At 41.8% G+C, this 12,589-nt stretch overlaps 1 protein-coding gene across 1 annotated transcript in view; it reads left to right on the forward strand.

Annotated features, from left to right (window-relative positions):
- The first annotated feature begins 8,854 nt into the window (after positions 1 to 8,854).
- LOC116054874 (phosphodiesterase 4D interacting protein) overlaps positions 8,855 to 12,589 on the forward strand; it is a 152,815-nt gene continuing 149,080 nt past the window's right edge. Inside the window, exon 1 of the mRNA XM_036007021.1 lies at positions 8,855 to 9,418. Coding sequence (XP_035862914.1) covers positions 9,393 to 9,418 — 26 coding nt within the window. The 5' untranslated portion in view covers positions 8,855 to 9,392. The remainder of the gene's footprint in view (positions 9,419 to 12,589) is intronic.

A 12,589-nucleotide genomic window follows, 5' to 3' on the forward strand; every position in this document is an offset into this window, starting at 1 on the left:
AGAGAGGAGAGGGCTGTCTGCGCCGAGTCAATAACTGTTTCCTGTTCAGTATTGATTTATTGATTTCTACTGTATGACACCCAGCAGGCCCACTGTGTGTGTGTGTGTGTGTGTGTGTGTGTTTAACTACATTCTTGGGGTCCAAAAACCGGGAGTCCAGTATACTTGTGGGATTCGGACAGCTTTGTGGGGCCAAAATGCTGGACCCCACAAGTTTAAAGGGCTGTTTGAGGAGAAGACTTGGTTTTAGGATTAGGGTTAGAATTAGGTTATGGTTAGGGTGAGGGTAAGGGTTAAGGTTAGGCATTTAGTGGTGATGGTTAAGGTTAGGGTAAGGGGCTAGGGAATGCATTATGTCAATGATTGGTCCCCACAAAGATAGTGCTGTTAGGGTTAGGGGGAACCACATTCATGAATGTGAAACTGTGTTTTGGGATGTGTTGGCAGTAAATAGGCTAAAACGAAGACTGTCCTCCCCAAAAAACGCTCCCATAGCTCGATTATTCAAGCAGCTATTACGACCTATAGGCCTATTTACGTTTCTAGTGGCGGCGCCCTCTAGTGGCCGTAGTGGTTATGACGGGAGCAAAGCAGGAAGTAAGGTGACTTAACAAACACAGGACTTTCACCCAAGTGGTGAGTTTTTTTGTTTTACTTTAAGAAACAAACTAAACAAACTGAGCTACGTCACGTTCAGCGTCACGTGCGTTACCAGAAGTAAAGTAGCGTCTGCTTTCAACCCGAAGCACCATCTTTTTCTAAATTTAACTCAGTAGTTTTTGAGCCTAAACATAACCAAACCGCAACCGTTTCTCAACGTTAAGGACGTGTTTAAAATCGCGACCGTTACCTTCTCTGGTTTAGATATGAGGACGGAAAACACTCCTGTGGGTCGTATTAGAGGGGAGAAACAAATGAGCGATATCATCGTATGGATTTGAAATATCATGAAAATATAAATATAGTAAATACAGTATAGCATGTCGAAAAAAGTCTAAAAAAAAGTCATAGTATAATAAGTTGAAAAAAGTCATAGTAGTATGTCGAAAAATGTCATGATTCTAATAAATTATATTTATTTTTTAAGATTATTTTGGGGCATTTTAGGCCTTTATTTTGACAGGACAGCTGAAGACATGAAAGGGGAGAGAGAGAGGGAACGACAGCAAAGGGCCGCAGGTCAGAGTCAAACCTACAGCCGCTGCGTCGAGGAGTAAACCTCTATATTTGCGCGCGTGCTCTACCAACTGAGCTACACGGGCGCCCTGATTCTAATAGAAGTATTCGAATAAGGTTGTGTTTGAATGCAAATCCCATTTCATTCTTGAATTCATAAAAGGAACAGCTCTGAATCTAACAAGCATACAAACCGGTCACAGATCATCAGATGCAAACAGAGCAGAAATATATGACCACAGACACTCAGACTTTGTCCACACTAAACTGTTTTCGCTGCTTTAGCCCTTTTCCATACTAAGCACAAAAACACACAAAATCAAAGCTTTTCACGAGGTGTAGTTGATTTTGACTTACGGAAAACAGGGACCTACTTTGAGTCTGCTCAGAAACTGTTGGCGTTGTGTTGCATGAAGATGTTTTGGCATTTCAGTGTGGACGGATATCTTTGTGAAAACATCCGGAAAGTATTAAAGGTAACCAGTTGAGCTGGTATTCAGACTGAAACTAGCCCTGTGTTAAATCAAAGGGTCTACATCGGTCGGGCTGTGTGGCTTCAGGCACAGATGAAACAATAAAATAGAAGTCCAGTTTGATTAACTCATCTGTGAATTTGAAGCTTATCAGACTCCAAACACTGCAGGGGGGGTTGTTATACTCTCACATAGGATTTTGCTGCAACTATTTTATCTTTTCAGATAAGTCAGACGACATTGGTCCAGTATTAAGTGAAATCGTTGCAGTCGGCAGCAGAGAAACAAGCTACAATGTAAGTTAATAGGGCAATTGTGCAGCTTGTATTTACCTTCAAAAAAGTGCTGTTTTTGCCGCTGACAGACTCAGATTAATATTCTAAGTGTCTGATAACATTATGGAAAGAATCCCTTCAGAGATAGACCTAAGATAGGTAAGATAAAACCTCTTTGAGACCTTTCTGTTTAACCAGAAACAGCTCTGAAGTCACTAGCACTAAACCCACCAGACTCCATTTAAAAAAGCAATACTTTTAGCGTGTATAGAGCCAACATATTTTCACATGTAAATCAGTAAACTATGTGTTTATTTCAACCAAAACTAGAGTTGTGATGGTTGGAAAAGTGGAAAGACGCAAAACAGCTTTTCATAGTTGTATTTTGTTTCTGTCGACTTTGAATGAAGTGTATTTTACGATGCTAAAATTACTGTTTATTTACATGGAGTTTGGTGGGATTAGCGAACGCAATTTCACGGATGTTTTTATGTTTAAAAAAAGGATCTTACTCTTTAACAGAAATGTCGACCTCCTATTAATCTGACTCTGTCAGCGGCAAAACAAACACTTTTGTGAAGGTAAATACAAGCTGGATAATTGCCCTATTAACTTACATTGTAGCTTGTTTCGCCGCTGCCGATGGCAGTGATCTTGCTTAATACTGGACCAATGTCAAAGATTGACACCAAAATTTAACTGTTACCACGCACGGCTGCTTAAACGACCACCCCCCTCACGATGACCGGTACCCGGCTCACAGTACCCGGCTCACAGTCACCTTTAAATATTAACTTAAATGTAACGATGTGACTGGTCGGCTAAACGTCACCACGTGACCGTTCGGTGCAATCTCGCCATAATTTTGTAGGATATCATACAAATTGTTGTGCCTTAGTTTTCGTACGATATATGCTAATATAGATCATAGATCATAGGAACCCGTTCATGAGAATGCGTCATTTAAATGTGCATTGCTTTATGTTTTCTGCAAAATGATTTTTAATGATATAAGAAAAACAGACTTTCCTGATGAAGCATTGTTTTTAGATAATGTTGCAGGTTAATATAATAAAATATCACCAAATATGGAGATTCATGGTTTTCACTGGACAGCGGTTTAGAGTATTTGTCAACAGTATTTCTGCTTTTACGGCAGTAAATTGTTTTGAATACTTGCCATCTGCTGAAAGGTTATTATTTGAGCCAAAACATCACACTGAGTTATTGATTATTTGTTAAAGTGGTGTTTAGTAATATGAGCCTTGCATGGGGGGTTGGCATGATGCTTATTAATAATAAATGCAGCTGACTCGATTTTAGTGAAAACATCTGCAGGGCTGCAGTAATAATAATGTCCACATGCTCTCACTGAACCAAACACAGCTCTGCAGATCACAGCGTGTGTTTGTGTTTGGATGCACATTTTGAAATCCTCACGTTTTTGTTAGATTAGCGTTACACCAGCGTGATGTTTCCTGGAGGGTTTTTGGCTGTGCTGTTCATCATTCACTCTCTCTGAAAGCCTCTTGGCCTTGTAAAGACCCACTACACATTCAGAGAGCTCCTCACTGACAGAAACGACCGAGTTAATTAGACAGTTACATCCCTCCCGACAGAGCGGAGGCCTGGGTCTCCTTCTCTACACATGGTGCAGAAAGGTTCAGAAAATACCTCAAAATCTCATGTTGGACAACAACGTCCAGGTGAGATTATGTAATTTCCTTCATCACCCGTCAGATGTCGTAGATTTGCTCCCAATTATTGAAATGAGTTTCTGATGCTGGGATCAAAACTTCTGGTTGAAATATAAAACTGATAGAAATCCCTCCATCCAGAGAAAAAGCTGGACTCGTCTCCTGTTAAAGGAGAATTCCGGTCGATTTCAACACGTAGCTCTGTTGTTTATTGTCACGTAGTGCTGTCAGTAGCGAGAAAAACGAAAATAATCAGTGTTGCCTACACCGAGTTATGCTACTGCTAGCTTTCGCACCCAGGCGGCTGAAACGGTATGAATTAGCACAACATTTATGCATTTCTTTCACATCTACTGCAGCCATATTCACTGTGTTCACTCGGAAGGAATCAGTTCGCATGGAAAGGCACTTGTAATGACATCTCGAACATGTTAAGAGGCTAAAGGCACCTTTAAAACTTGCCCCGTTTCAGCAGCCTGGGTGCGAAAGCTAGCAGTAGCATAACTCTGTGTAGGCAACACCGATTATTTTCGTTTTTCTCGCTACTGACAGCACTACGTGACAACAATAACAGAGCTACGTGTTGAAATCGACCGGAATTCTCCTTTAACCTTTCGTGTTAACTGATCAGAGAACTGCTTGGTTGGTAACCATGAGAGTGATCTCAGGACTTCTGTCTCTGGAAGAAAAATGTATGGCCTATTTTACTGGCAATGCAGTGGAGTCCTTTTAGATGCATTTTCTCTAACTTCTTCAATAAAGCATGATGTTTATTTTGTAAATTATGGTCCCCCCTGTTACACTCCCTTTGTAGAATTAATTATCATACTTCAAAGATAGACTACCTAAGTAATAATAACAATTTAATATAAATTCCTGCAGTGAGTTTGTGATCATTTGGCTAAAGATTCCTATTTCTTTCTACCGTGCTGACACAACCACTAAGCTTTATGCAAATTATTGCGTATTGACATCACACATATGCAAATGAGCGTATGACGTCATCTAGCTACTTTTAGCGACTTTTGGAGCTGGTGCTAGCTACTTTCATTGGAAAAGAGTTGGCAACACTGAAAGCCGCAGTGCCGCTGCAAAACAGCCTCTGGAAGGAACTTGTTTTGGTGGAACATGTGTACGTTCAAAAGTAGTTTTAGTCGTGCAACAGAAAACTCAGATTGGACAGATAGTCTAGCTAGCTGTCTGGATTTACCCTGCAGAGATCTGAGGAGCAGTTTACCATAGTCCTCAGAAATCCACCGGAGGTTAGACCGCCAACATAAAGAAAGCCCAAGGCAACGGATATCCTACCTAAATGAGGGACATCCGGCAGAATTTCCGTGTGGAACGTCGTGTATACTAGAGCAGTGTTTCTCAAATGGGGGTACGTGTACCCCTAGGGGTACTTTCGAGGACTGCAGAGGGTACGTGACTTTAATAGTAACAAGGCTGTTGTCCAGAACATTGTTCCTCTTTATGTACTTTGACTTTATGACCTTTTTTTTTTCCTACCAAAAATGTGACATTTGTGTCTCCTTCTTTGGATCTAATCTTGCCTTCCTTCCTTCTACTGTCCTTCTACTTTTTACAAGTTTCTCTCTTTTTCCTTCTTATGTCACTGTTTTTGAAGTTTTTGATACTATTTTGATCTATTCTTGCCTTACTTCCTTCCTTTTTTCTACCATCTTTTCCAAGTTTTTGTCTTTTTTTACAGTTTTTGTCTCTTTTTCTCATTAGCAGTTAAATGTTTTTTCAGTTAAAAGGCCGTTGTTTAGTAAATCTATCGCTGACAGCGCTGTACTGTTCCTGTTTATATACATTTTTTTTTTCTACCGAAAATGATAAGCGCTGCTCAGGTGGTACTTGGCTTAAAGAGACAATTCAAAAGGGGTACATTATTGAAAAAAGTTTGAGAACCACTGGACTAGAGCGTTTGGTATAGCACCTTGTCAACCAACAGCTAGCTAGCTAGTGCTAGCTTTAGCTGGGAACTTAAGGAAATGTCTGCTGTAGGGAGGAGGGGCTAACTTTGAACGGTGTGTTTACAAACCGTAGAAGCCATACTCACGACATATTTTACCTTTAAGTTGAGCGTTACAGTATATAGTCTGAAAGTAGGAGGTTTAAGTGATAGAGGTTTAGCGACCGCGGGCAGCTGATCTGGTGAGAACTTAGAGCTGTAATCGGGTACATTTTGATTGACAGCTTTTTAAAAGCCCGAACCCGTTTACAGCCGACATTATTCAAATGTGCGCACACACACAGCTCTTTTGCCTTTTGTCAAGAATGAGTCATTTATAATTTTTTTAACATAATTTATTCATCACTAACGTAGGCTATAGGCTACTTGGAAGTTGGAACAAGCCTCCGTTTCACCTCCTCAGCATCCATTTTCGCGCTAATCGAAATGCATCACCTTACAGCTCATTTACCGCGCATGTAAAATGATAGAAATTAAGGTAAAGATCTTCAGCTCTATGACAGCTGCCTCAACAGAGAAGGAGGTTAGTGAGGGAGGAAGGTGACAAGAGAAGTGTGGAGGAAAGGTGTGATCAGGATAATTACAGGGTGTAAGTTACTGTCAGCAGACTCCCCCTCTCCTCCCTCATTTCACGTCCGTCTCCTGACTGTTTTCCTTCTTCTCTTCCTGTAAGTCCCGCCCTCCTTCGCTCAGTCAGGGAGCTGACAGACGCCCTCACCTCAAACCAAAATAACAATCTTCCAACATCACTCATCTGGGTTGACTTTGTGATGAACCCAGAACATCAAGCTGTCACACCCCAACCTGACTGATTCTAAATCCAGAACAAACTGCACAGAAACATTGCAGAAATGATGCACACATTTGGAGATGTATTATGAGACAACCTATTGTCTCATCTGTATCATATGTGGATGCAATCTGTCTCAGACTAATTCTAGACACATCTCTGTATTAATACAATATAATACACATAGGAATAGACCGTTGCAAGTCATCTTGAAAGGCTCAGGTATGCAGATAATTAAGTTAATACAAATATTTGAAAAGCAGGTATAATGAAAGCCCATAGGAATGATGTGTGACAAGTTCTTGTTTGTGTTGGACAACTCTATTAGAGCACTAATTCCCAACTTTTTGGCTTGTCGCCCCTTTTAAAAAAAAACACTTTCTACTCGCAAACTTTTGTCACAGGTTGCAAAAGTATGAGTTGCAAGTAGCTCAACCAAAAAGTGATTTTTCCTGTCTCAGCTTGTTTTGAATTTATTTACTTTTTAGAGTCCTGAAGAAGTAAAACTAGCAAGTTTGCTTTCTATTAAATTAAACATTATCATCATGGTCCTTTCCGTTTATCTCCCATAGCGTCTGAGACTATAAACTCAACGTACAAAAAGTTGAACACATAATGATAAAAATCCAGGACTCTAAGTGAACGGAGCAGTAACTCACAGAGTAGAGGCTTGTTGTGTTGGCTGATTGCAAAAAGTGTTTGGCTCAGGTCCATCCTGTGATGTTCTGTCTCTTCCCGGCTCAGACCTGCAGGCCTGTAGTCCTTCAGCCCCTCGGCGCTCCTGACTGAACCAGCTGCATGTGTGGAATGTGACGCAGGTATGTGAGGGAACATCTGCTGGTTGAAAGAGAGAGAAAGCAAAAAGATAAGGGAGGGAAAGAGAGTCCTGAATGTGGAATGTATTTTGCAAAAACTTTACTCCCCAATGCTGCAGTTGTTCAGAAACATCCAGCTTTAGTTATAGTTAAAGGGCCATACCGCATGTTTGACACCTCTTACACAAATACTGTAGAGCACAGGTGTCAAACTCAAGGCCCACAGGCCAAATCTGGCCCCTCACAAATTTTAATCCGGCCCACATGCCAATTTAGGTTCACAATAAATTTTGGTTCGCCTGGAAACTAAAAAGACAGTTTTTAATCTGCAATTACGTGACAATCAAAGCAGAATTTTGGCAGATTTTTGCAGAGTTTGAGACTCAGAAATTCCCACAGAAGTAGAGCATTTGCATATTCAGGCTGTGAAACATGTTGCTGTGAGTCGGCTGTTTGGTAGCCTATTTTTAAAAATGTAGTCAGAATGCTTTGTTTTGCTTGATTTGCTAAATTCTGTGATGGCTGAGGAACTTTTTTCCTGGGAGGACTTTTTTGGGGGCTCTATGTGGACCATCATGTACCCTGAAAGGCTGGAGGTGTTTTCATTTCCAACTGATTCAGCAGTCCCAATTAAAATGGGAGCCAGTCAGACTCCAGGATGACCCTGATAGTTTGTCTGTTTCTCTGTTCAGTTAAATAAGAGCTTGTTCAAGTTCAGACTAAAAGTTGTTTTTTTTTGTCCAGAACATGCACTGCAGACCACACCCTCCTGTTTGGAGAGGCACTGAGGAGGAATTTCCACGGACGTTGATCCAGACTCTGCCTCCACCGGCCTCAATGTGCTGCTTGTCTGTTTGAATCAAGTCAACACAGCTGCACTGTTTGTCCGTCGAACTTCTGCTTTTGTAAGCGAGAGATAATAGACATAGTTAATGTGGTTTTAGAAGAAAAGATCCTCAGATCTGTCACTGTGTGTGTGTGTGTGTGTGTGTGTGTGTGTGTGTGTGTGTGTGTTCTTGTTTAACTATATTCGTGGGGTCCAAAAAACGGGAATACAGTGTACTTGTGGGGTCCGGACAGCTTTGTGGGGCCAAAATGCTGGACCCCACAACTTTAAAGGGCTGTTTGAGGGTTAAGACTTGGTTTTAGGATTAGGGTTAGAATTAGGTTATGGTTAGGGTGAGGGTAAGGGTTAAGGTTAGGCATTTAGTTGTGATGGTTAAGGTTAGGGTAAGGGGCTAGGGAATGCATTATGTCAATGACGGGTCCCCACAAAGATAGTGAAACGCACTGTGTGTGTGTGTGTGTGTGTGTTTGTGTGTGTGTGTGTGTGTGTGTGTGTGTGTGTGTGTGTGTGTGTGTGTGTGTGTGTGTGTGTGTGTGTGTGTGCGTGTGCAAGACCTGCAGGCAGAAAAAGAGGTTGGTGTCTGGATTCTTGTTTTACCTGCTGGTCAAACGTGCTCCAACATGTCTCACACACACACCTGCAGGGGGAGGAGGGGATGCATAAATACATACACACACACACACACACACACACACACACACACACATGAAAATACACACATATGGGTGCCCATCTTGTGCTCCACCCTGCTTTAAAAAAAAATGCCGGAGGCAAATAGTCAATTGACATCTTAGTGACTGGTTTCCCAGCCATGGCAGGAAGACGTTGGGGTGGTTTGTACACATGCTGACACACTCACACACACCTAGTGAAGCGTCTGTTTTGGAGCATGCTGAAACAGATCAGTCTTTCATGCTGAAGCAGCAGCGGTGTGTGTACCTTTGCTCCCCACTGGTGTTTACCTCCCCGCTCTGCTGCTGCTGCTGCTGCTGCTCTCTGCCACGTCAAATGTCTGCCTGGGTGCTTGGCTCGCTCCTCTGGGAGCCTCGCTGGCCAAACAGCCTGACTGTGGTCACTCTTCTCTGGGTCTGAGGAGTCACAAACTACTGGCTGTAGCTGGAGGATTCCTACCAACTCACAGCTCTGCTTCTTTCGCCTGGCGTTTTGGCTGCGTCTGCTGGAGCTCTGCTTGCAGTTGGAAGATAAACGGATGTGTTCAGGTCAGTGGAGGCACACTGAAATTAGACGGAGGGCTTCCACTCACCTGACGGTGGAGGAGATACTGGGAGAGCGGCTGTTGGGGCAACTGGGAGTGTATTGGTGTATTTATGCAGCTGGAAAATGAGCGGATATCTTTATAGAGGAAGGTAAGGCTTCTTCGTGTGTGTGTGTGTGTGTGTGTGTGTGTGTGTGTGTGTGTGTGTGTGTGTGTGTGTGTGTGTGTGCTTGCATTCATTAACGTGAATAGAAAAGCCTCCCCTCTGCACTGAATGCAGATACATAAAGTAAAAAGTCTTGTTGCAATGAGAAGAGGACCTTTGTGCCAGAGTTACATAATGAGGTCTGGACTCCCACATGTGCTGTTCCTGGATGATGGGCAGCTATTGGCTGAGCTGGTTTCACTCGTTTCAAAGCAAACGGCTGACTTATCTTTGCTCACTAATATCATTTTAACCTCTTCAAGCCTGCTGGGACACTGAACCTTTAATTCATTCATATGTTTTGGTACTGAGAAATGTGTTTACATCTTTGACTTACAGTTCTCCCCCTTAATAGTTTAGGGTTCATCTTATTCCACATTGTGATCGGGGTCAGCCCTATGTTCCCACAGCCCAATGTTCCCACATTTCTAAGATTTTTCTTAAAATTAGGCCCTATGTTAGGGTTAGGGTTACATTCCATCCGTAGTCCATTGCTACTGGATAATAGGTTGGGTGTAATTGGCTACCAAATTGGGAGAAAGGGGGATAAAATCTGATACAAATTTATGAAAAAGGAAATGTGGGAACATAGGGCCTAATTTTGGAAAAAAATCCTAGAAATGTAGGAACTGTGGGAACATAGGGCCTAGTTTTGGAAAAAATCTTAGAAATGTGGGAACATAGGGCTGTGGGAACATAGGCACGCTCCCGTCTGATCTACTGCCACCCCCAACATTTATGTAATTACCAAAGAAACAAAAACCAACCCACAGCCGGTCACATTTACTCAAACGACGACCACAAACACACAACAGAAACACAAATAACACAATCCGTGATCATGAGGCTTCCCCATAAAATCCAGCCAAGCTGCTAGGGCTTAACACATATGTCACCACGCACACAGAAGGGCACAGCGGCCACTGACACTGCTCAAACCTTGAACACCAGCAGCAACAATCTAACACAAGCAGCAATAGCTAGTAAAATCATTTGACTAAAATGCAGCAAAATCCATTCAACTTACCAAAGCTGCTCATCATTTGAAGAAAAAAGTACATCCTCCTTTCTTACATCAACTTTACGTCTAAAACTCAAAACGAACTTAAACTAAAGTTACTGCTACGGTTATGTGATGCTAGGTAGTTTTGCTTCAGTTGGCTAACTGGTCCGAAAAATGCCGATGTAGGTGGCTGGGCTAGCTATAGAAGGCTCTGGCCTTTCAACAGGCAAACTCAAAATTTGATTGGCTAAAGAATATGACAATCCACAACTATTTGCTTGAACAGCAGAGGGATTTACTCTGAATTCTGAAGGCCTCAGAGTGGATTTTTCACCCGGAGGCAACGCAGGGGGGAAATCTGATTGGATAAAAGCTCAAATTTATGAAATGCACTGGAAGCAGCACAACCGAGGGAGAGAGTAGCAACACAATTACAGTAATAGATGCTTGGGATCGGAACTTCTCTGATGTTATAATATAACTTTATTACTTTTACCCAGGAAACATACACTGAACAAAATTATAAACGCAACGCTTTTGTTTTTGCCCCCATTTTTCATGAGCTGAACTCAAAGATCTAAGACTTTTTCTATGTACACAAAAGGCTTATTTCTCTCAAATATTGTTCAAAATTTTGTCTACATCTGTATTAGTGAGCCGAGAAAATCCATCCACCTCACAGGTGTGGCATATCAAGATGCTGATTAGACAGCATGATTATTGCACAGGTGTGCCTTAGGCTGGCCACAATAAAAGGCCACTCTAAAATGTGCAGTTTTACTGTGTTGAGGAGGTCCGGGACGTCCGAAAACCAGTCAATATATGGTTCAGTATATGTTTGTTTCTCAGGAGTGTTTTAATCCAAACCACGATCTTTTTCCTAAACTTAACTAGTCATTTTGGTGTCTAAAGTTAACTGTCATCGCCAGAGCTGTTTTCCTTCTAGCCTCAATCTTAGTTAACAGGGAGCAGATTTGCAGAGGTCTGATGACAAGTAGCCACACATAAGAGCACAAATGTTTATCTCACGCAACGACTCGAGTCAGCTGATCAGAGATCTGTTGCTGTGCTGTCGCACAGCAGCTGTTGGAGGCTTCACTGTTGTCTACTCAGCTTCTATTGTCACACATTTACTCACATCTCCCCCAGCTGTCGCCACCAAGTGTTCAGGCCAGCATGGAGGTCTTGTAGCAACGACTACACACACACACACCTAGGTGGTCATCATGTTGTTAAATCCGCTCCCTGAAAGCCTTGATTCCTGTTATTCAGAGACGACGAGTGGAGCCTAATTACATTCTCACCCCGACGTGAAGCTTCTTCGTCTTTCTGATCTTCACTTTTAGTTAAACATCTTTACAGCGTGGCAGGATCTGCTGCTTTGACTTAATCTGGCTCATTGATTATTCATTAAAAGGCCCTGAGGACATGCTAATGGGGAGAAACACCAGCCCACGCTGCTCTGATCCTAAAAACATCGTCCTTATCGACCAACTTTAAAGCCACGTGGAGACCGTGAATCTCTGAAGCCAGAGATCTTTTTAAAGTAAAGAAAAACCACAAACCTTCACGTTGCTAACCAATGAAGTATTTTGGTTACACTTGTGTTTCTAAAACCTCTACAAACACATTCACTAATCATTAGTGCATGTCTAGATTATTATATGTATAAATGCATGCATGAATGTACATCTAAATCAATAAATCATTTACTCACACTTTCTTCACTTGTTAAAGTCTGGGCAAGTTCTTATTTTTATTTTCATTTTTCAGATGTCTTTATTTAAAAGGGACAATGCACATTAATCAACATGAGTACAGAGTTCAACATGTAAATGTACCAGATTTAGCCATACAGGCTAATTATCATCTGCAGTCCCTTTCAGGTCGATGGCTTAAAACAATAGATAACGCTACAACAATACAACAAATACACATAAAACAAGAAAGACATAAAGGCATAGACAATTATAATGACACAACCACTATTCCAGATCATGACTACTGGCAGGTTGATGGCATGAGAAAAACATAACACAAGTATCGTAGCACAGTAGACACAGGTGAAAGTGCATAGACACACATTAGAACGCATCAACAACATGTTAAGCACA

The sequence above is a fragment of the Sander lucioperca genome, chromosome 11, assembly GCF_008315115.2.
Source record: "Sander lucioperca isolate FBNREF2018 chromosome 11, SLUC_FBN_1.2, whole genome shotgun sequence".
NCBI lineage: Eukaryota > Metazoa > Chordata > Actinopteri > Perciformes > Percidae > Sander > Sander lucioperca.